The sequence below is a fragment of the Coloeus monedula genome, assembly GCF_965178545.1.
Source record: "Coloeus monedula genome assembly, chromosome: 6".
Taxonomy (NCBI): Eukaryota; Metazoa; Chordata; class Aves; order Passeriformes; family Corvidae; genus Coloeus; species Coloeus monedula.
The window spans coordinates 16,072,807-16,095,884 of NC_138786.1; the positions used below are offsets into that span (position 1 = coordinate 16,072,807).

The 23,078-nt window shown below is 46.2% G+C and overlaps 3 protein-coding genes across 4 annotated transcripts in view; all 3 read left to right on the forward strand.

Annotated features, from left to right (window-relative positions):
• Positions 1-9,120, forward strand: part of OSBPL5 (oxysterol binding protein like 5) — a gene marked incomplete at its 3' end in the record, with an annotated part of 170,814 nt that extends 161,694 nt beyond the window's left edge. For both annotated transcript variants that reach the window (XM_082284502.1, XM_082284501.1), the window contains exons 19-23: positions 200-385; positions 5,876-6,014; positions 7,146-7,263; positions 7,860-7,962; positions 8,985-9,120. In XM_082284502.1, coding sequence (XP_082140628.1) covers positions 200-385; positions 5,876-6,014; positions 7,146-7,263; positions 7,860-7,962; positions 8,985-9,120 — 682 coding nt within the window. The remainder of the gene's footprint in view (positions 1-199; positions 386-5,875; positions 6,015-7,145; positions 7,264-7,859; positions 7,963-8,984) is intronic.
• A 2,774-nt stretch (positions 9,121-11,894) lies between these two features.
• On the forward strand, positions 11,895-18,689 carry LOC309574092 (tumor necrosis factor receptor superfamily member 5-like; the record flags this gene model as incomplete). The annotated part of the gene is made up of 8 exons (XM_082283444.1): positions 11,895-12,005; positions 13,190-13,283; positions 14,617-14,748; positions 14,901-15,012; positions 15,602-15,657; positions 17,413-17,447; positions 17,543-17,593; positions 18,582-18,689. 8 exons carry the CDS (start codon positions 11,895-11,897, stop codon positions 18,687-18,689), a joined length of 699 nt encoding a protein of 232 aa, XP_082139570.1.
• A 3,770-nt stretch (positions 18,690-22,459) lies between these two features.
• CARS1 (cysteinyl-tRNA synthetase 1) overlaps positions 22,460-23,078 on the forward strand; it is a 34,305-nt gene continuing 33,686 nt past the window's right edge. The window contains exon 1 of the mRNA XM_082283054.1: positions 22,460-22,557. Coding sequence (XP_082139180.1) covers positions 22,530-22,557 — 28 coding nt within the window. The 5' untranslated portion in view covers positions 22,460-22,529. The remainder of the gene's footprint in view (positions 22,558-23,078) is intronic.

A 23,078-nucleotide genomic window follows, 5' to 3' on the forward strand; every position in this document is an offset into this window, starting at 1 on the left:
CTTCAGCAGGTCACTAGTATATCATTCACTGTTGCCATTCTCAGTTCCTTTCACTTACAAGCTAAAACAGAGGCTGAGCAATCCTGACGCAGTTCCACTGGAGTATCAACAGACCCAACAAGTTTCTGCTCTAAAGTTCCATCTGGCAAAATACTGTCGGTTCTAACGTGGTTCAACTTCCTTCCCTGTTTATTCCTAGGCTTTGGCAGCACGTCACCAGTGCAATAAACAAAGGTGACCAACACAAGGCGACGCAGGAAAAGTTTGTGCTGGAAGAAGAGCAGAGGAATGCTGCCCGGGAGCGGAGGGAAAGCGGCACGGAATGGAAACCGCTGCTGTTCCAGCACGATGCTGGGACCAACGAATGGCGCTACAAATACGAGGAGTGAGTGCTGGGCTTGGGGTTCCCAACAGACCTCGCTGCCCGAGTCCCCAGGGATGCAAGCAGGGCTACAGATGTGTAACTGGAGCCCTGCTGTTCCCCAAAACTATGTCTGGAGCTTGCCCTCTTTCCAGCTTCATGTCATCTCTAGAATATATATTCATGATACTAGTTGGAAACAGCTGGAAACGATGGCTTGGCAATGGAAAATCCACTGTGCTGTTGATGTAAATCCCTATTGCGCAATTAAGTGTGGAGTCATTTAGAAGTGATTTTCTGCACTGTTCAAAGTTAACAGCTGTGCTCTCCTCCCCCGGGCAAGAAGGGTGAAGCCTCTGGAGACTGAACCCCCTTACTTATTGCAAGGAACTGTGAATGTGCAGGGAAGTATCTGTTAGTCCTGTCACTGCATCTGGAAACTCTGGTTACTCGCAGGGATGATTGCCTACCCTGATGTATTACCGCAGGCCTGAGCCCTAGGGTATATCACCGTGTCCCGCAGCCATAGGGAGGAGGAGGAGAGAAGATCCAGCAGGCAGGATTTGTGCAGCAAGATTGATTTATTTAATTATTTTACAAACTCTTTTACAGACTTTTTTCTTCATAGTCTAATTGGACAAAGGATCAGCCACCCCTTGGGGTGATTGGCTAAAATCCTAAAACATCCATTGTCAAAATACTTTCTACTATACCATAAACAAGACTTTTCAAGGTTGCAGGTGGCTTGGTTGTTTACATACTCTGCTACCTCTTCTGTGAGAGAGAAAAGTCTCTCACGGGCGTAGAAAATAGCAAGAAAATCCTCGCTAGCAGCATTTTTGTATCTACAATTCCCCCTTTTTGTTTGATAACAACTCTACTATTAATCCTAAATAGAAATTTACATCAGTTATTAATTCTAAATATGTCTTTGAGGCTTTAACTATCTGACTCCATAACAAGAAATTTAAAGTTCAGTCTCTGCTTGTGGAAGGACCATCCCAGTCTCTGCCTGTAGAAGGACCATCTGCCTGATGGTTGGCGTTCTGGTCATCATTTGGAGGTTGCCTGTTCTGCCTCTGGTGCCGTAGGTCAGGGCAAACACATTTTGAAGGTAGCCACTGTATCCCAGTATCTGTGGAAACGCAAGCATACCCACGACCCCAAACGATAAGTTCATGCGGGCCTTCCCACTGGTTAGTGAGTAAATTCCGTACCCAGACTTTTACCTGGGGCAATTGTGTCTCGCCTGAAGACTGCAATGAGAGAAAATGATTCAGAATAACAGGATTATTTGAATTTTGTGGTACTGTAAGGTGATTAATTGTATACAAAGCTTTTGCTAGTCAGCTTCAGTAACCAAATTCAAAGGTTCCTGTGAGAATCATTGAAAAGCCATGATAACAGCCCTTAATTCAACTAACTCAGCAGAGTCTGACTCGGATTGGTGTGTTAATGAACCACCACAAAGGCAGTGTAGGATACTGTGCACCCTTACGCACAGTGACTCCTGCTAAAAATTTGTCCCAATCCGTACTCCCCAAGCTGCCAACACGTCCCGTCCCCAAAGGTTAAGGGAAGTGGTAGTAACATATGGCCTAATTGTAGCTGTGTGCCCCTCTGAGTCCTTCACCACCACAAGCCGTTCGCTTCAATAGCTCTGTGTGGCTCCTCCTAATCCTGCGATGGCCGATCCCACTGGGGCTAAAGGCCATGAGGGAGGCCATGCAGAGAAGGAGATGTTAGTTACATCAGCACCCGTATCAATCAAACCTCGAAGCTGAGTCCAGGGTGGACGGGGGTTCAGCAGGATCAGGGTACATGTCATCTGTGGCCTTTGGTCAGAGATGTCTGCAGTCCAGAAGGCCTGCGGAAGTCCCGTAGATCCACTGCCGTTATCTTCGTGAGTTTGTTGCTCTATCCTGGGGACACAAGACTTAAAAGGCACTAATTTAGCAAGGCAGGTCTTTTCAGGAATGGTGACAGGGGGTTTTTGCGTGGAGACCATAGCACAAATCTGACCTTTAAAGTCAGCGTCAATAACTCCTGAGCGCACTAAGATTCCTTGATGGGCAATGTCAGGTTTTCCCACCAGCATTGCACTGGATCCCTGGCCTAAGGGTCCATATGTATCCAAGGGAACCTTACAAATACTGCTAGAGTCTAAGACGACTGCGGCTGCGGTATGGACGTCAAACCCGTCTGATCCGTGGGTGCTGTCTGATCCCTGAGTGCTGTCTCTAGGGTGGCTGGGTAGGCCTGTGCCTGTACCTGTGCCACTCTCTGGGGGAGCGACTGCATCGGAGAGCAATTCCCCCTCCTTGCACCCCGGCGGAAGTTTCCCAACAAAGGCCGACCATCGGCATGAGTCCGGGATCTACAATAGTCCAAGCAATGCCCTGGCCTGCCACACCTCTTGCACTGGGGGATCACTGTGTTCTCTTTTTGGTTTAGCTTAGGCTGCTTCCATTTTTTCACCTGTTTTGGTTGCTTTGGTTCACGACCAGAAGATGTGTGAACAGGCTGCAGGAATGCAGCCAAAGCAGGCCTTTTCTGGTTTCCAGATCCCACCTTAGAGCAGGTTTCGACCATGTCTGTTACCTCCGCATCCCCTGGTAAGGCATCTATGATTTTTCTGCACTCCTCATTTGCTTTATCTCTCACTAACTGCCTTAACAACAACTGTCTTAACTCGTCATCCTCAACCTGCTTCTCGAGAGAAGCAGTGACTTTCTCTACAAAAGAAAGGAATGACTCTAATTTGCCTTGAACTATTTCAGTATATCGCTTTCTGGGCACAGACAACTCTATGGTTTTCAACAGGGCAGCCATGCCGACCTGTTGAGCTTGCTGCAGGACGCTAGAGGACAAGTTACCCTGTAGGCTGGGATCAGAGAAGGGACCAGTCCCCATCAAAGCATCCATTCCTGCTGTCTGTCTAGGATCGGCAGCAGGGAGCAGCATATTCCCTAATGCAGCCTTGTTGGCCAGCTTTCTCCAGGTTTTCTCAAAAACTGTAAATTGTACAGGTTGAAATAGAATTTGACCTAAGTGTCTGATACCAAATGGAGAAAGCAAATCTGTATTTATCACCCTTATTATCTGTATAACCTCAGCAGAACCTAGCCCATGTTGTGCCACCTTGGATTGCAGGTCCTGGGCAACTTTCCAAGCAAGTACCTCATGCTTATCACGCTCGCCTGAATTTGGCAGAGCCTTATACACTGGGAAAGCTTGGATCTCCCCTTGTGGGGAACCAGTACCATCCTGAACTTCTGGCACAGCCTGTGTATGAAGTTTAACAGCTTCCTGGTTACCCCCAGAATCCTCAGATCTATTTGGCATTCCAAGTGTTTCCAATAACCTCCAGTCACCCTCCTCCAATGCTCACATCTTAACTGACTCCAAGAAGCGACTGCAGTGGGTGGGACACACTGTTACCATGCAGTCCGGAAAGGTCCAGGGGCGAGACCGGCGCAGCCTTTTTCTTCGCCGCGCGGCTACAGCCGCCTGACGACGTGGGGCCAGAACTTCATCTGCCTCACTGCCTGGTGATGAGTCATCAGGCAAAGGCAACTCTGAGGTGCTGGGAGTGAACAGAGATGGACAGAGAGGGGCCGAACTTTGGCCAAGTTCGCTAGAGCCATAACAGACAGCACAGACTGCAGTTGGCTGCACTGCAGTTTGAACAGCAGCTTCTTCACGGGATGCTGTCTCGGCCAGTCCTGACCGAACTGGTGCTGGAGCTGCTGCCGCCGTCTCTGGGGCTGCAGCCGTGCCCAGCGCTGCGCTTGTCTCTTGCTCCGTGGCAGCGTTCGGCCCCATCTCTGGCCCATGCGCTGCAGCCACGTCCGGCGCCGTCGCTGGCCCTTGCTCTGCGGCCGCGCTCGGCGCTGCTGCTGAAACCGCTGCTGTTTCTCGCTCCCCGGCTGCGTTCGGCGCCGCCGCCGCTTCCGGGTTTTCCCGCGGCAGCGCTACTTCTGGGTTCGCCGCTGGCCGCGCCGCTTCCTGGTTTGGAGCTGTGTCTCCCGCGGGCGGTGCGGGCGGTGCGGGCAGCGCGGGTCCAGCGCACCCTGCGCTGCAGGGTGCCTCTGGCATCCGCAGCAGCTGCTCTAGCAAGCTGAGCAGGTCCTCCAGCTTTCAGGATATGTTCGATAACTGTCAGCAAAGGCAGATGCTGTATGAAAAGGTCGATGACTCGGTTCTGCAGCGATGCAGAACAGTCCAGCGCCAAGGAGGGCAGCGGACCACACCCGGGCAGTCTCGGCGCACTCACGCCTGGCGCTACGCCGGCTAAGAAGTTAGATCCAGGTGCATACGGAACTGAGCCAGGAGCCGCTCTGGGGGTCCAATTCACTAAGCCACTAACTCGCGGCCCTGGATAAGCCGTGGCCGCCGCCGAGCTGAGTGGCAAGGCATACTGCACGCCCTCCTGCTGCCCCGACACCCCCGCCTCTGCCGGCACGGGGTCCCTGGGGGCCGCGGAGTCCTGCGATTGTGCAGGGTGAGCCGGCGCAAGCTCTGCCTGTGGAGCCGGGGGGGTTTTCCGAATCCACCATCATTTGCCCCAGAAGCCCGGTCAGCAGGGTCCTCCTCGGACATTCCTCCGTCACTTATCACCAAAATAGGTGAGCCAGCTCTGCTGCCACAGTCAAGGTTGGTCAGCAGAATAAATAACGAACGCCAGGTTTGGTATAATTCTAACACTGATGGGTCCCCAGACGGGAGTTCATGCTCGACAGCGCAGCCAAGTTCCTGCCATAAGGCAAAGTCCAGGGCAGTATCTCTGTCCATGGAAATCCCTTTTAAAGTAGTCCAGTCTAATAATTCCCAGACTGAGTTTTCAGGAATGGAGGTGTGCAATATGCTAAACACACCTTTCCAGACCAGTACCACAGCGTCGGTTTGTGAGGCGCTGTTCACCATTTCTCAGTCCTGTTGGACCTCTCGGTCCCGGGGGGAAAAGTAACGGCGTACCTCTACAGGAATTCAGCTTGGCTCACAGCAGCAGGACACGTCAGAGAGTGCAAATCACGTTGGGCAGCACCAAATATTACCGCAGGCCTGGGCCCTAGGGTATATCACTGTGTCCCGCAGCCATAGGGAGGAGGAGGAGAGAAGATCCAGCAGGCAGGAATTGTGCAGCAAGATTGATTTATTTAATTATTTTACAAACTCTTTTACAGACTTTTTTCTCTGTAGTCTAATTGGACAAAGGATCAGCCACCCCTTGGGGTGATTGGCTAAAATCCTAAAACATCCATTGTCAAAATACTTTCTACTATACCATAAACAAGACTTTTCAAGGTTGCAGGTGGCTTGGTTGTTTACATACTCTGCTACCTCTTCTGTGAGAGAGAAAAGTCTCTCATGGACTTAGAAAATAGCAAGAAAATCCTCGCTAGCAGCATTTTTATATCTACACTGATGCATGTGGAATTATTGTATTGGTCTTAACACACCTAATGTGGGATTCTTGCTTTTCTGATTATTTTTTTCCTTTGGTCTCGAAAGTCTAAGACCTTGGGATCCTTTGAACGACATTGCCCAATTTGAGAAGGATGGAATACTTCAGACAATGGAAAGACACTTATCCACGAGGATGTCAAACCACAAAGCAACATGCATAAACAATCAAATTACACGGCACAAGGTAAAAAGCATGTTTTGGGGAATATAGTATTCTTCATGATTGTTTGTTTGCAGCCCTTTTCTACAGCATTTTCCTGTAAGCACAGCTGAAAGGTTTGTTTTAGGCAAATACAGCTTGTGACCATAGACCTGCAGTATTATACCATCATTAAATCCAATTAATTATAATTATCGATTGATGTATTCTATCCATTTTGGCATTTTTCTTCCACCTAATGTTAGTGACAGACTCTTACACTGAGTTTTGCACATGACGGAGCTGAACTTCACTGTTCAGTGTTTCCAAAGCAGAAAACTTCCCATGGGTTTTGGAGTACTCAACTGAGATCCCATGACTTCAGTTTCAGTCTTGCCATCAGCCTTTATCACTCACTCAGACAAGAAATGTCTTTCCATCCTTTCTCTTAAACAGAGATACTTCCCTATTTCACTACTTTCATCTTTAGAGTGATACATGGCATTCATAACACATTTTGCAAATACAGAGCTCCTAAACTAGCTAAGAATAACCTATATTACGCTGAAAAACTTGCATCTTATTATGTACATAGAGTTTTCTTTTATAATACCCCACATCTGATCATCTCTGATTCAGTGGGGCAGTTGAGGTTGGTAACTGCTTTTCAGACCCTCAAGTGAGAAGTTTGAATCATTGTGTTTTGTTTACTCAGCTGAGAGGGAGGGAGAAACTTTCCAAAGTGCATCAAGAAATTAGGCATAAAAGTTCTGTGATGTTTAGATCCTTCATTCACCTACTGAAAAATCTTCGCTGAGGAATTTGATTCTAATTCTTTCTTCTTTTCAACCTTTCTCTTACATACCTGGTTGAGCTGGGTATGCAACCCAGCAAAGGAACTATAAGGTTCATCCACAGTATGTGTCAGTTAAAGCTAGAAGAAGAATAATTTGGATAGGTGTCTTAAGAATGTTTTCATTTGAGGAAATGCTTCTGTATGAGGAGCATGTGTAATATCTCTAAGTAGCTGCCAGAGTCCAGCTACTAGGAGTCACTGAGAAAGCAATCAAACTTCAGAATCTCACACATATTTCCCTGAATTGTTTTGTTTCAAGCAAACACACGAGTCTTCAATTTGATGGAGACTGAGTCTCTTTTAATCCCTCTTTTATACAGAGATCTGCCAAAGACTGCAGGCGCCGCAAAACCAGTGACCAGCCGTCCAACCACAGCCAGAACACAGAGAGCAGCTGTTCAACGCCAGAGTCAGTGCAGGAGCTCTCAGATGATGATGGCAAGTATTTGGGTATCACTGGGTCAGGCTTTAATGTTCTTCCCTTGGTACTTTATTCCTTGAACCAGCCCTGGGACGTTTCCCGGCCTAATTAATAGCGTGGGCCAACAGCCCACAGGCAGCACGGAGAATGTTCTGCTTTTCTATTCTCTGTATGTGCTGCTTCTGTTTCTGCCTTAGACAAGGACTTCCCAGCTTCTGGCAAAACTGGAAAAATACACTGACATTCCAGTCAACAGATAGGAAACAGGCTTTGTTTCTTTCTCTTTTTTCTGGCTTTGTTCGAGGTGACCTTGAATGTTTGAGAGAGTGGAGCAGGTGTGAGTACTCTTCTCTCCTCCCCTCAGCTGGGAAGCATTGTTTCCTTAGAGCTGACTGAGAAGCACCCTGAGTCAGAGTCAAAGAACCTGCTACAGTGGTCTGAGTCTTCTGAATGGAAGATTTTGTTCCCTGTCTCTTCCTCCCCATGTTTCCTTCTGGAAGTGTCCCCCCAGCAGTGACAATTAGATCACAGCTACCCACTTGCTGTGTTGTGTTTCATCACACCGTCGGAATGGTGTTGCAAAACATAATTGTCCTTCAATACTTTTGCACAGGGTTTGAAAGCCTGTGCGCTCAATGTGGGAAAGAAATGAATCACCTGAAAGAAATTCACTCAGCTGTCTTATCACTACAGAAAGCCCAGCAGGACATACACAGGTAACCATTTTCTGTCATGAAATCAGTGACTTTAATGGGCTAAAGATAACTTGTGGCATTTAACTCCTCACTGTGCCCTTTGGAGTGTCTCTATGAGCTCAGGAGTTGTTGCAGTTCAAGTTGTTGCAGTTAAAATAACCACTTAACACACCAGAAAGACAAACCCATGTTCTACTTGAAACAGTGAGGAGGAAATCCCTTCCTCTTAAGACTCTCTTTGTGGGCAAAAAGCATCACCTCAGGATGTTACACGATTCAAGGTACTCCTGACTGAAAAACAGCTGTAGAAGTTGAGAGGGGCTGGGCCAGGTCCTGGCTAAGAATAAATCTCTGCCAGGCAAGAACGTTTGAGGTCTCTCTTCTGGTCAAGCATATCAGGAACTTCCTCAGTTTGCTGTAGAGATGCAGGGGTATGGTCTGAAAAACTGGGCTCCATGGTGAAAAGCACTAAACTCCATTGTTTTGTATAAATTGCTTGTTGCCATCTGAGGGAAGCAGCAACCACACCTGCTGCTGACAGAGGGCTTTGCTCTGCAGACTCCTGTGGGTAGGTATTAACTGCTACACCTGCTCCAGGGAGCCCAGCTGATTCCTCTCTGTGTAAGGAGTATTATCCAACCATCCTGAGTCTTCAGTGAGGTGGGATCACATATGAGGCCCACCGTTTCTGGATGCCAGAGTCGCTGGTTTTAGCTTCACTGCAGCTCCTGGGGGTGTCCAGGGCAGGCCCTTGTATTTGGGAAGGTTAGGGCATAGGTTAAACTCATAGGTTTATGAGTGAGTGCTAGATGAAGAGATTTCTTGGAGTTTGTGCCCTTCCCATGCCAACCAGCTGCAGCCAGAAGCACTAGCCTTCCTGTTAGAAAGAGGGAGGTAGAGTCTGTGGGGGCACACTGCTCTACCCATGAGGATGTCACTGAAGTACAGGGATCCCTCCTGGTGTGGAAGTTCTGGATATGCACACACATGTGAATGCACACCTCTCTCCAACACACAAGTAATCACATTGCTTTCTTTTGCAGAAACCTCAGTGCTCTGAACAAAAAGTCCTTCCACAGGAAGGCCTCTTCTGAAAGCTTCCTCCTGGACTCTCGCTTTTGGTTTCTCCTCTGCATCTTTCTTACATGTCAACTCTTCATTAATTATGTCTTCAAATAAAAACAATACGTTTGGCAGCAATAATGATCACTGGCTGCAGGAGGGGGCCACTCGAGCAAGGAGCCCAGCGAGGCACCAAAGCACTTTAGAACCAACATGGCAGAGGTGGAAGGAAGCGGAAAAACGAGGTTAAAAAGGGACCTAGGAACCTGCAAAACTTCGTTCCTGCAGATTATGTCATTTTTGCCTTTTACATGTACATCTTCAAGGACCTCTTAACCTGTATGGGCCTTAATGCTGAAGCCAAATGTAGCTTTAATTGTGCAATTTGTTTCCTATGTTTTGTCATTTTCTGATGCAATTAATAATTACCCAGCAGTATTGGTAACCCCAAAATGGTAATCACCTCAACATTTTGGAAAAGTCATGGTGGCCTGGAGTAACTCCAGGAGTAAGGGAGAGCAGTTGGGGAGGAACTGATGTTCATGGTTGCCTGTCCGGCTGCCTTTAATTACATGAGGGAGAGCAGCTGGTCCAAAAAATCTAGCCCTGGGATATTAAGTCATGATCTGTTTTGTCAGAATGGGACCTCAGGATGTGTTTTATTTTCCATTCCACGGAAACTGTAAATATGCACAACTTCCTATAGCCATTCTTCTTTAGGAAATGGGAAGCATTCAGTGAAAGCTCATCATTTGGTTATGGAGCTGACTGGCATCCTGGGTCTGGCCCATCGAGTGTGATGTCAGACATGCCTGTTTGTAAAACCTGGTCACTTACTATTACTGTTATTATTTGCTATATGGCTGTTTTATAATATCACACACTAGCATTGTAGAGAGAAATCCACTGCCCCACCATAGGTGAGAAGGATGGGAGCGATGTGGGTCTACGTGTGTTCGGTCTTAGGCACGTTTATTGTCAAAGGTCAGGAAAGAGGGAGGGTTTTGCCACTGCGTTGTTCAACCCTGTTAATAGTCTTCCTATTTTACACCATTTTTTAAAGATTTGCAATATTTTCTGTAGAGTGCAGACAATACTAAGCCTTTCTTTTCTGGCCTGAAGTAGTTCCAAGTGGTAAGTACTGCTATATATACAGCCTTAAAATACTTAGTGGTGGTGCCAGTCTGGGCTATCTTTCAATGTAAATGTTTCCAAATTTTTAAGTACATTCCTTGTCATATTCCCCAGTTAGGGGAAACCTGTTTGCGCTTGATATGTTGAAATAAAACTACACACAACTTTCAGTGGCAGTCTATCTGAAAAATTACTTTTGGGTTTGTGTCTGATAGTATTTTACAAGTAAATCACTCTATAGAGGAAAAGCTGCAGGAAGTGGCCTCCAAGAATCTCAGACACAGGCCATAAGATAGAACAGCAATAGCAGTTTTGAAACCCCTCTGGCTGAAATTGTGTCTTCTAATTACAGTAACTTCTTCAGAAGGAGAAATGGTTCCCTTGATTTTCACTGTTGTACATGCAAACGTACAAACTTGTCTTGGACTTAGGAAACCTTTATATCAAGGAGGTGACATGATGATAGTGAATAGATTGTTCCATGGAGAGAACCGCAGCTCTCTGATGTGAACAGGCAGGGCAAGAGCTGGCATCTGGAAGCCAGCATTCACGAAACTGATCACAAACAGCTTTTTTATTAGCAAAAGTCTCCAGAAAAACAAAGTACTCTTCACCCTTGAGGAAACATCCTTGAAGAATATGAACATTATTGATCCAGATTGGGTGCCTTTTTAAAGGACAACACCCTAGTCACTCTGTCTGAGGAAGTCTGACCTGTGCCACATGTGGTGTAAAACTTAGTGAGAGGGGGTCACCTGTGCCTGCCAGGCTGTGCCAAGTCCCGTGTGCACCCTCCAAGTGTTTGCTCCTAAAGTAGTGCAAACACATCCACCAATCTCCTTTGAATGCTTCAGCAAGTCAGCACATCTCTGGCCTTCCTCATCACACTCATCCTGCTTTGGGACCATGTGTTTGAGTTATGGATAGGAGCCTCTCCACTTCTGTAGGGCTATTTACATCCCTTGTGTGCAGCTGTATCCCGGCTTTGGGAAATGGTTACCAAACAACAGAAAAAAACCCAAACAACCCAAGCCCACCTGAGCCAAAGAGAAGCAGCGCTGAGCAGGAAGACTTCAGTAGGTGTGAATGTGAGTGCTTGAAATTGTTTGGATTGTTTCTGTTTTACTGAACTATGCATCCACAAGTATTTCACTGGGACTTGTTACTGCAGGTAAGTAAAATAAACAGTTACCACAAGAGCAGCTGTTCAGTGAAAGAAACTGTCAAGCTACACAAAATGATGAAGCATCAGCAGAGAAGAGTTTCCAACATTTAGGGCTGCTGCCACAGGGCATGAAAAAATAACCCAAAAAGGAACAGCCTTGTATTAATTTTAATCCAATTTCAACATCTGGAGGTGAATATTCCTACATGCCAGTTACATGCACATGGGAAATTAAAAGTATTCTTGAGGAAAATCATGGCCAGAAATGTTATTTCTCTGGGAGGAATAACTGCTGAGGAGAAAGCTGAGGACTCTTTTAGGGCTTTAGAAAACCCAGTTATGCACTTCGTTTGCACAATGTCAGAAAAATTCTCCTTCTACCCTTTCCCTCTGCTTTTTGTGACCGGGTAGCCCTTCAGCATACGACGTTTGACTGAAGATGAGAATCGGGGGATTGATTTATTAACGCGGTTTCTGATAGGGTTGGTAAAAAGTCCCGGAGACCGCCCGTGCCCCGCCCTCCCAGGAGCATTATATAAGCTGCGGGACGGCAGCGCTGCGTAGAGCGAGTGGTGCGGAGCTGGGTGTCGTCATGGGAGTCGGGCGAGTGATGGGGCTGCTGCTGGTGAGTGCCGGGTGGGACTGGCCGGGACTGCCGCTGGCGAGTGCTGGGTGGGACCCTGGCCGGGGCTGCCATCTGCAGGTACGGGCTTGCCCACCGCGAGTGGCAGCCCGCAGCTGTCCGCAGCCAGAGCTCAAATCCCACCTTTTGAGGGGGGAAAAAGTCTCCCTCCGTCTCTAGTGTGAAAGAGCCCTTGAGTTTTTCTACCCGTCTCTTCTTCAAGAGTCTTTAGTAACTTGTCCGAACTTTCTGTTCGTGTTTGATATTTCGAGGGACTTGGTGCCGTGGGCGTGAGTGCAGCGGCCTGACGGGATGGGAGCAAGTAGCGTGTCCCCGAATCACTTCCTAGCGCACTCGCTGCCACCCTTCTTTCTCTCTCCTAAAAGAAAAAAAAAAAAAAATTACAAGTCAGAAGTGAGTTCTTTAATAGTCCTCATGTCATTTAACTGTGAAGCTGGGAGTTTTCTCCACTCCCCGTAGTTACGGGGAAGACTTCCAGTCCACCGGGGAGAGAGTTGAAAGAGCGGGACCCTCTTGGTTTTAGCTTAGAAGTTGCCCGCTGGTGGCAATGAATGACGGGGAGCTCGGCGGCCGTCCCTTCCACTTCTCCCGCTTTTGTTCTCCCGTGTGAGTCTTGTGAGGGATGGACTTGGGTGTCCCGGGACTGAGCCTGCGCTCGGCTCTGTGGAAGCACCTGACCTACCGGTGCTGGCTCCGCGGGAGCCCTGCCCGGAGTGCGCGGCCCGCACGTTTCTTCCTGTTAAAAAAAAAAAAACTATTCCCAATGCTTCTGTAGCATTGCTGATGACTCAGCTTGTCTTCTGCTTAAGATTAGAGCCAGTGAAAAATGCTGGATGAATCTGTGGGGCATTTCCTCAGTTTTGCAGGGGCAAGACTAGCACTGGTTCCAATGAATTAAAAAGATGGGAGAAGGGAGAAACGAATCCCTTGCACACCGCAGAAACTTTGTCGTCTGCAGTTCAACTGCAGTGAACTAGCAGAAAGAAAACAGAAGTTTATATGGAGGCAAGGATGTGCGGCAATAGTTGCCTAAAACCCATCAGCAGCTGCACGGTGCTGCCTTAACCCCAGCTTTGTGATGGCAATTACTGCTGTGAGCAGCACTTAGCAGAAATTAGTTTGGATTTCCTCTGTGGCTTCCTGTAAACTTCAGAATGTGTTTCCAAGTCTTCACAAGTTAATCTAGATAATTGCCGTGTCCTAGGAGGATGAATCACTCAAATGCCTGCTTACCTCTGCTGTAGGTGGCGCTACTGACAATGCCTAGAGCCCGAGCAGAGACCTGTGGGGAAACAGAGTACTTGCATGAGGATCGCTGCTGTATATTTTGTCCAGCAGGTAAGACTTTGAGCAGTTACAGCTCATAGCTATTGTTTTTTTTACATTGCATCCGTGAAAGTGTAAGCCTGGTTGGTGCTGTGATGGCTTCTTAGTGCTGCAAAGACTTGGTTCCATTCTGAAGTGAGAACCCCTTAGTGCAACAGGGGATGACTGGGAGAGGTGCTTTGGCATCAAGCCAGGAAGCCTCTGCTTGTGGTTTAGGAGAAAAACCTTCGAAATCAAGTGATTTAATTAACATAAAGAATGGGCCTAGGGGAATTCTGATATTTCTGTGTCCATAGGCAAAACTTCAGTTTGGTTTTGCTCTCCCCTCCTTGCTCAGTGTGTGCAGTTAACAGGTTTTGCACCAAGAAGAAACCTGTCCTTAGTATCAGAAGCTTATTGGTGGATTTAGGTGGAATTCAAAGGAGAAAAGAGTTTATTGAAAGCAATCCTCCCTGTGCTTGCCAGGGAGAATTGAAGAAATTTCTTCAGCAATGGTGCTATCCATGTGGCTCCCTCCCTGAGTGACTGCAATGGGTGATCCTCGTGCCTGTGTGTCCCAGCAGAGGCCTTGCTGGATGCCTCGTTTTGCACCACTCCTTGTCTGAGTGGCAAATTGTGAATGTGCATCCTGACTCTCCTATGCTGTTTGGTTCATGTGGCATGGGATTGATTTGCAAGGAAGGGTTGAACTCTTCCCAGAAATTTTTGTTGTAATATCCTATTTTAGCCCTTTTGATACGCGATGCTGGCTTGCCAAAATGGGATGCACAAAAGACCCCATTACTGGAATAAGTAGTAAAGTATGTATGTTTATTCCAGTGCTAGGATGCACAGCTCCTCCAAAATCATGCATACCAACAGCTGCTTTCAATTTAGTACATATCAGGTTACAAACCCCATATTCACTGGGTTTCCCAATATGCCTGTGCATATTCATTACCCAGCCTTGCCTAGTATTACAATGAGCCCGAAAGTTATGTAACATCCACATTGCAGGGGTCTCCCAGATAAAGTAAGAGTCTTCCTCCTGAACTTTTCACCTTGCTTCCCTGTACATGCTCTTTATATCTCTGGCCCAAGTCCAAACTTCAAGGCTGGTTTAAGTTAGTTTTAGGTTTGAAAACAGGATCTTTGGTCAAGATTCCTTCCCTTTATCAATAGTTTTCTATCTTCTCATCCTGCTTTGGTAGGCATAATAAGTGTTGAGCAAACTGTATGCGTCGTTTTTAACAAACAGCTTCTTAGTAAATCATTTAACCTCTGCTTTCCCCCCCTCCCCTGATTCACTTTGTCTGTTAAAAGTTCCCCTGAGATTGCTGCTGCTGACAGTTCTCTTCTTCCACAGGTACTTTTGTCGCTAATCACTGCAGTGCTTCGCATTCGAGAGGAAAATGTGACTCTTGCAAGGAAGGAGAAGGTTTTACTGCCCATGAGAATGGCTTGGAGGAATGCTTGCATTGCAGACACTGCAAAGAGGGTACCAAGCACAACTCTGATGAAACCGTAACTGTTTCCCCCTTTTTAATGTGGAAAACCTGGTCCACACTGGGCATATTGAACTTAAAAATAAATTGCCTTTATGGCCTGAGTATAACTTTTGCACTTGCTAACTTTTTTTTTTTTTTTTAGGTCAGATGATTGTGAGACCCTGTACTCTGACACAGAATGCTGAATGCCAGTGCGAGCGAGGGTATTTCTGTGCTGATGAGGGCTGTGAAATATGTCAGAGACACAGTCAAATGTAAGTTTGAGAATAAGTGACTGTTTTCCTTCTAGGAAATGTTAGAGCTGTGGCCCAATCTGTGCCAATAGCTCACACATGCCATCAGGCTGTAAATAATTGCTCTGAAGCCAAATGGCATTATTCATGCATTTAAATTTTAGGTATCAAGATCTGTAAAGTTGAGACCTAGAAAGATGTGGACTTGGGTATCATTTGGCTTGTTGCTTATGGCTGTAAACTTGCATATTTTGTGTCTTCAGGTTGGTATTTCCCCAGATACACACTTGAATGAGCTTTCTAGCACCCAGCTCAAAATTTTAGGATGTAGAACTGCCTGTTGAAGGAACTAACTGTGCATGAATAATGCTTCTACTCTGTGGATTTTTTTTCCTCCCCCACTTAGAAGCTAGCATACATAAATTTTATCTGCTTTGCTTTTATTTTATCTTGTAGTATTATCTTGGATTGCTTAAAGGTGCACTTCTATCCAAGTTTATGCATGTTCCATTTATGACTCTAAGCTCTGTCTGAAAAAGAATCAGCCCTGGACAGAGCTACATGTTGCTCTGGAAATCTAGATACAACCTTGTGTTACCATCTACTTCAGGCATCCGGACAGGGAAGAAATCACGCCGAATTGCAGCGATACTACAGACCCAGGATGTGGGTCACCCAGCCAAGGTCTGGTACACAAATCCCACTCATCTTGGTTTGTTGGGTCTGTGGCTTCGGGCTAATAATACCAGAGCACTCTGTAAAACACTGGTTTCAACTGCTGTAACGTATTTAACAGCAGCTGCATTTTAATCTGGGAGTTACTTGCTAAAGACAGGCCCTGAAGGGGCAAACCACCTTAACTTTCACTTGGTGAAAAGATGCATGTGTTGCCAGGGTTCTTAAGGTTGTAAAGGTGACACGGGTGAAAGTTATGGATAGTGCAAAGATGTTTTCTGTGCATGAGAAGCTGTGCCTGGAGTAGCTTCCTCTTCTGCCAGGCCAAAGGAAGAGGGAACTCACACTTTCCATGCTACAGCACCCAAAGCTTGCTACCATCTTTTGCATGCTTGTTTCCCCTTAAGTGTCTCTCCAGAAAACCTTGTAGAAGTTGTATTGCAGCTCTATGCAGAATTCCCTGCTGCCTTTGGGATAATGATGTGCAGTGCAAACAAGTTACTCCTATGTTCAGGGCAGCTGACAGTCCCAGTGCCTTTTCCAGGACAAGCTATCTGGGTTGTCATATTAGTTCTGGGCTTAGGTGTTTCCCTAGGACAGCAAGGAATATCTTTTTGGGGGACTGTTTCAGTACTAATTTTATTTTTTTTCCTCCCTTTGCAGGGAAGGGAGCTCTTGTTTTGGTTATTCTCATGGTATTATTTGGTTTGGTTTTGCTGCTGGTTTTCATTCTGAAAAAGCTGAAGTGTGATAAAGGTAACTGCTTGATTATTATTCATGAAATTTTCTTTCCAGAACTAGGCAAAGCATGCACTAGGGCTATCCCTGGGTTTTGTGCTGCCTTACAGGGGAACCTGTTTAAGTTCTAGTTCATTTAGCATGCAATTGAGTTTAACAAGTCCAGTAAAATGAAGAGTAGCTTGTTTGGTAAATAAAATGCGTAAACCTTAACTTTGAGCTTTCTTATCTTGCTGACAGATGCTTTTGCTTCAAAGCAAGATTATAATGAGGTCCTTAAAAATGACTTTTCCAATCTGCTTGCCTTGTATTGGCAAAGAGGAAAAACCTGTGTGTGGGTTCAGATGCATGGGGCAAAAAGTAGCAACTAATTAGATCACTAATTACTTTCACTGTGTTTGGCTGTGGAGATTTTTTCCCTACAAATTGTTGCACTTCAGTAATTTGAACCTCTTAATGTGAATGTTAGGTTGGTAAGTCCTGTGTGAATTTATTATTAAGTGGAAAATAGCTGTTTTCCTTGGAAACCTCTATTTTCACTACTGTGTTTCAAAGTATTTTTGTTACTAGTGTAGTTAAAATAATACTGAAAAGTATTCTGCATTTTAAATGCTGTGTTTGTTTAAATCATGTCTTACTGATTGTAGTGCAGTAAAGACAATTTCTGCCTTTTTCCCTGTATTGCAATTGGCCACAAAAATGCTGGGAATCATAAAAGCTGGAGTGGAGGAGGTTGCAAGAGTGACTTAAACCAAACTGCATCCTATGGTCTGCATTTTACTAAGCAGGACTCTCCCCTCTATGCAGGCACAGCATTTTTTGTTGATGGTGAAAGCTGAGGGTAGTATTGTGGTGAAATGTATGACAGGTCAAAGAAACTAAATGGCTTGTAAAAGCTTTGACTTCTGCTCCAAAGGTTTCTATTGCATATAAGTCTTGTGTGAATTCAGCCATGTTTAAGTTGCTGCAATTCCTTTAAGTTTCTTAGACACTTATTTTGGTTTTCAGCTGCCTCAACTGATAAAGATGCAGAGGGAGGTCTGGTAAGTATGTGATAGATCAAGTGTTTCATCTCAGTCTAATTGCTCACAGCCTAATTGTACCTGATACACAGCCCTCAATGCTTGTCTCACTGTAGACCACTGCTAGGATGTGTTCCTGTGATGCAACAAGTTGTGATTCATACAAGGTCAGATACTGATTAGCAAGTGCCTGATGCATTCAATAGCTGCATGTGTCTGCTGCAGTTGGCCTTTTCAATACTTGGAAACATTTCAGAGCCTGTGACCAGGATGCTTTGGAAGTGGGGAAAAAACTTGGACTAGTGGCAAGCTTTCACTTCAGACTGTCTCCAAGTGGAACCTCGATCCAATTAATATCTTTTTTGCTGCTTCACATGTGTATTCCCCAACTGATGTCAGCTGTTGTTTACCTCCATAGTGGTGTTTGAGCTCCCATTGCATTTTGATTACAAATTATTTGTTCATAAGACTACTCCTGTGATTGAATCTTCCTGGCCTTGGGCTCATGTCACAAGCTACAGACCAGGACCTGACAGTCTAAATTCTTGGTCCTAAGCAGTCCCGTGAGATGGGGATTTGGGGCTCAGACTGTGCCAGTTCCAAAGTATATCCCTAAAAAGGGTTTATCCAGCTGAGACTGGCTGCTGGCACATGTTGCACCTTAAAGCTGGGCATACCCTGGCATCCTGTTGTCAAACACTATTTCAGAACCTTTCTGTTTGAGTCTGACAAAAAACTATTGCTAGTCTAGCATTTTGCAAGAGAAATACAAAACTGGATGCGGTAAATACAAGCTGGATTTAGCTTCTCTAATTAGAAGCTACACTGCTACCAGCACTGCGAGGCAAAAATGAGCTCAGTCTTAGTTTTACAGTTAATGACACAACAAATGTTTGTCTTGATGATGGTCTAGGAAAAACATCCAGACTGTTCTTACAATGTGTGTACAGCACTTTTTTTCTCCCTGGAGCTTCTCTTGCCCCTCACCAATGCACTTCCCACCCAGTGTGTGAGCTCTTGTCAAATGTTACTAATTAAACATTTTGAGTAATTAAATGCATTTTAATTATGTCAAAAATACTTGAAGACTGAAGAAACAGAATTGAAAGATATGTTCAAAGTATCACCCTAACTCTGCTCTTATCTTTTTTTAAGGTCCATAAGTGGCTCAAATATGTGAAACACCCCAGTTTTTTTGTTGGGTTGTGTCTCCCTTCACGCCCTGGCCAGCTTTGCAGCACTTCATCTATTTGTAGAAGCTGATGAAGAAAAATAAAACTGGTCAAAATGCTGTAGCATAGGAATAGGCAAATATAACATCTCTTTAATTTGAATAAAATGGTTGTAGAATGATGCAGTTACAAATTGGTGCACAGGCCACTTGTCTCTCATGTAAGAGCAGTCACAGGCAGGTGCAAAGTCTGCACTTGCAGTGCTCAGGCTGCTGTGAGAGCTTAATTGCTAAGGAGAGTTACCCTGATGCAGTCCTGAGCCTGGACAGTTTGGCACCAACACACTTTCCCTTCCAAAGAACCTATGATTCATACTCTCTTAAGAAAAACCCACAACAACTGCTGATACTTGAATAGCTGATGCTGGATTTTGAAAAAATGTGTCAGCCATGCTCTGCTCTTTCAGTTGTTTGGCTTCCTGTTTAAGAATTATCCTGTATAAATAAGATCAACTTCTTTAATGTGTTTATACCCTTAAACAGAAAGTGTTCTCAGTGAGAATGATGTACAACTACATGTGTGATATGTGGGGTGGCTCTCCCTCACATCCCTGCTTATGCATGTTGGTCACATGGTGGTGTCACCTGTGGGTCCCTGACCCTGTGCAAGCAGAAAGTGTGCTGGCTTATGCTTACAAAGGGACTGTACCTTAAACGACACAAGTCTCAGGGGCAGAACAGTAGCTCCTCATCCTCATTTTCCACATGTAAAAAAATATTCCTAAAGCTTGCTAGCTTTAGCACTAGCTGTTAAGCTAGACATGCTACTCTGCTTTGTGTTTGTGCTGTTCATGCTGAGGTTGTGCTGTACTCCCTGGCTATGCCTGTATAATGAATTGACAGTGTTAAAAATGAAGCAGCCTTCCTCAGTGGTTTCTCTCTTTGTCCCCTCACAAAAGCTATACCGTGTACATGGGTACTCCTGGGCTTCTTTCAACTGATTATAGCTTGTGAATCTGCCAGGAACGTCAATCCAGCCAAAGCAAGCCCAAGGTAGTGCATTTACATGGAGCTGACATGCAATAGTTCTGAGAGCATCAGCCTTGATACAGCGATAGGCTTGGGGCCCCTGGTGCTGTTAAGTCAGCTCAGGTGCAGCAAGGCAATTTAATCCCCTCCTGTCTTAGGAGGGGTGCATATCTTCTGTACCTAGAGAGGAGCAAGCAGTAATCTGTATCAGTGAGAACATAAGGAAAAGATTCCTGCAGTTGTTGTGGAGGTAACTTGTGAGCCTTGCCCTGCAGTCCAGGGGGAGCAGAACAGCCAGCGAGGTGGAGAGTCAGGCTCTGAAACCATTTCAAGTCTAATTCTGTAAAGGCTGTAACTTTGCCAAATTATCAGCTCTCCTTTTATTTCTCTGACATCTGGTGACTTCAAGTATTTCCTTTTCTTCCTCCAGAAGAAAATAGTGGAAAATAGTGTGGTTTCTGAGCAGGGCACCATCCTGTGTAGGGGCTGGAAGTGCTGTTATGACAGTGTAGTTGAGGAGGATTTTGTCCTCATTGCCAGCAAAACCTGTTCAGAATTCTGCTTTTCAGCAGAATGCCCCACCTAATGTTCCGAGTGGAACTCCAGCAAATTGTACAATAAGTGTAAATGTGTGAAATTATAATTGTATTTTCCCTAATATACTTATCTCTTTAATTGAGTTCTTAGCTATTCCTAGAGCTTTCAGGCAAAACAATAGAGGAAACTTTGCCTTAAAGATGTAATAGAAAGTATGGGAATTGAGAGCTTGGGGGAAAAAAAACTTCAATTCTTCATTTAATTTACTCTGCCACTTTCATTTCCCTGACAGAAGCTACTCTTTCATGATAGCAGCAAATGTTGCCTTGGAGCCAGTAGTGTGTTTGTCTCACCATGCAATTTTCTTTACTCAAATACTTTGAGATCTGCTCTGAAATTTGCCCCCTTCCCCGTTTTGGTGTGTGTGCTGTAAAAGCAAGCTGTCAAATACGTAAAAAATAGTTGTGAGTGAAGCACCCTGATTTGTTGGAGTAATGGTCCAACTTTTTATTACAGGTATGAGAACCAAAGTGTCAGATAATTGTTAAAGATCTCTCTCAAAAGGGTAAGTGTTCCATAAATTGGCAGTACTTGGAATGTGGCTTTTTTTCCTGTTGACTTTAGTCTACTCAAGAAATAGTATAAAGAAGCTAAGGAATACTGCTTAGAGCTAGAAGGCTTCCGCTTTATTGTAAAATCAGGATTATTGCTGCATTTGAGAGAAGCTGTAATCCCTGTGGTGAACTGTTCTATTTTGGAGCATAATTTTTCTGCATGGGGAGTATAGTGCAGTCATGATTTCAAGAGTAAGAATGGTACAATTTTTTTAAAAAATGTTTTAAAACAACTCTGCATTGCAGCAGTGTACTCTGCTTTACTGAGTGAGCTGTAGGTCAGAGTGGGAGATCTCTCTGTCAAATGTGCCCTCACGTGGAAGACCACATCAAACATCCATACATGTACCTGTACTCAGCAAATTGTTGTGCTGGATGTTCAAGTGATGGGTTTTGCTCGTGGTGGTCTTGGTGTGGCAAACCTATGCCAGCAGCATAGTGAAGTGGTTAAAACTTCCTCTTCAGTAGCCCTGCCAAGAGAATGTGCCAGCCAATGAAGCCTTCCTCAAAACCACCTTTACTGGATGGTGTCTTGCCTTAGGAGACCACTTCTGAGACATGTGCACCAATACCTTTAGCTGCTTGCAAGACCTCTCAGTAGAAAACTTGTTTGTCCTGCTGCTTCTTAGATGCCAAACCCTGCCTTGCTGCTGCTGTTTGGTCTGTGCAGGTATCGGCTGAAAATTAAGGGGAAAGCACGTATGTGAGCTATGGAAACCCATCCAAGCTAATGTGTGTCGTGTGTTTCTTCTTGCAGAACTGAGAGATGCCTTTGACATCTTTATAAAGGAAGTACCTCCACATCAGTGGAAGCGGCTTATGAAAACTTGTCTACAGAAAAATGATATTGATACAATTATTTCTATATTTCCTGATAACAGAAGAACAATCCTATCAGATGCTTCTCATCTGGAAAAACACACTGGGAAAGAAACAATGTATTATTAATTTACTGGATGCGTTGAGGCATATAGATGCCAAGGCTTATTACAATGTACAAGAGACTTTAAAAAGTAATAACATAATAAGTTAAGTAGAAGCTGAAGATTAATATTTATGGGGTTTATGGGGTTTTGTAAAAATATTCCTGTTTACATACGAGTGTCTTCAAATTTCCTTTAAATTAATGTATGGAGTTGACACCCTCCTCACTTCATGCAAAGAGCCAGAAGGGCTGTAATGCCTGGGTTGTTTACAAATTCTCATGACCTTCCAACTTTTGCGCTGTGAAATACTAAACTCTGGTGCTAGACGCCCACTTGGGAGCCAGGAGCTCGTGCATCCCTTAGTGTGGCAGTGCTATGCTGTCCCAACCTGGGTAGTGGGGACCGAGTCCGCTGCTGGTTTTGAGAGAGTATTGTGATGCTTTGCTTTATGAAACGTTTTTGTTTTGTATCCGACTGCTCAGCACCGTTATGTTTGGAGCACAGCAATAAAAGCCTGGTTGAGACGGAAGCTGACTCTGGGACTTTGTTCTGGCGGCGGCGGCGTCTCTGTCCTTGGAGCTATGTGAGGGCAGGCGGGCGAGCGGCGGCGCTGGGAGCCGGGCCTGCTCGGCACGGTGCTGCTGGCCCGGGCCGGCCGCGGCGCTCCGGGCGCTCAGCCCTGGCCGGGCCGGGCCGTGAGGCGCTGCCCGTTGCCCGGGTGACGCGGCCCGTCGGAAGTAGCGTAGAGCGGGCGGGGCGAGGCTTCCGGACGCGCTGTTGCATCAGCTCGGGAGCGAGGGCAGGCAGAGGCAGCAGCAGCACCGGGATGGCAGCAGCCGCCAGCGCCGAGCACGGTAGGTCGGCGAGCGGCGCCGCGGGCTCCCCACGGGGCCGGGCCGGGGGACGGCCGGGGTTGTCACGGCTCGGCGGGGGCCGGGGTCGCGGCCCCGCCGCTGTCACGGCGGTAGCGGGGCGGGGGCGGCCCGGCTCGTCTCCTCTGAGCGTCCCCTGGGATCCTTCGGGCGCGCCCGGGGGGACCCCGCGCCGCAGAGCCCCGGGCGGCCCCGCGCCCCGGTGGGTGCGCGTCCCGCGGGATGCGGCTCGCGGTGTGCCGCGCCGCGCGTGGAAAGGCTGATGTTGGCATTCGGCGATTTGTGGAGAAAATTCGGAGCTGCTCGTTACCGAGTCTGGGAACAGCTGTTCCCCGGCTCGCTGGGTGCCGGGAGAGGCTGGGTGCGCTCGGTCCGTGCTCTGCCCAGCGCGCTGTCCGTGCTTTTTACCTGTCTCTGTGTCTCCCGTACTCTTTCCCAAGCCATCAGTGTTCTCCCCTGAACTCACGCCTGAACTTTTGGACTTCTACGGACATTTTCTGTGG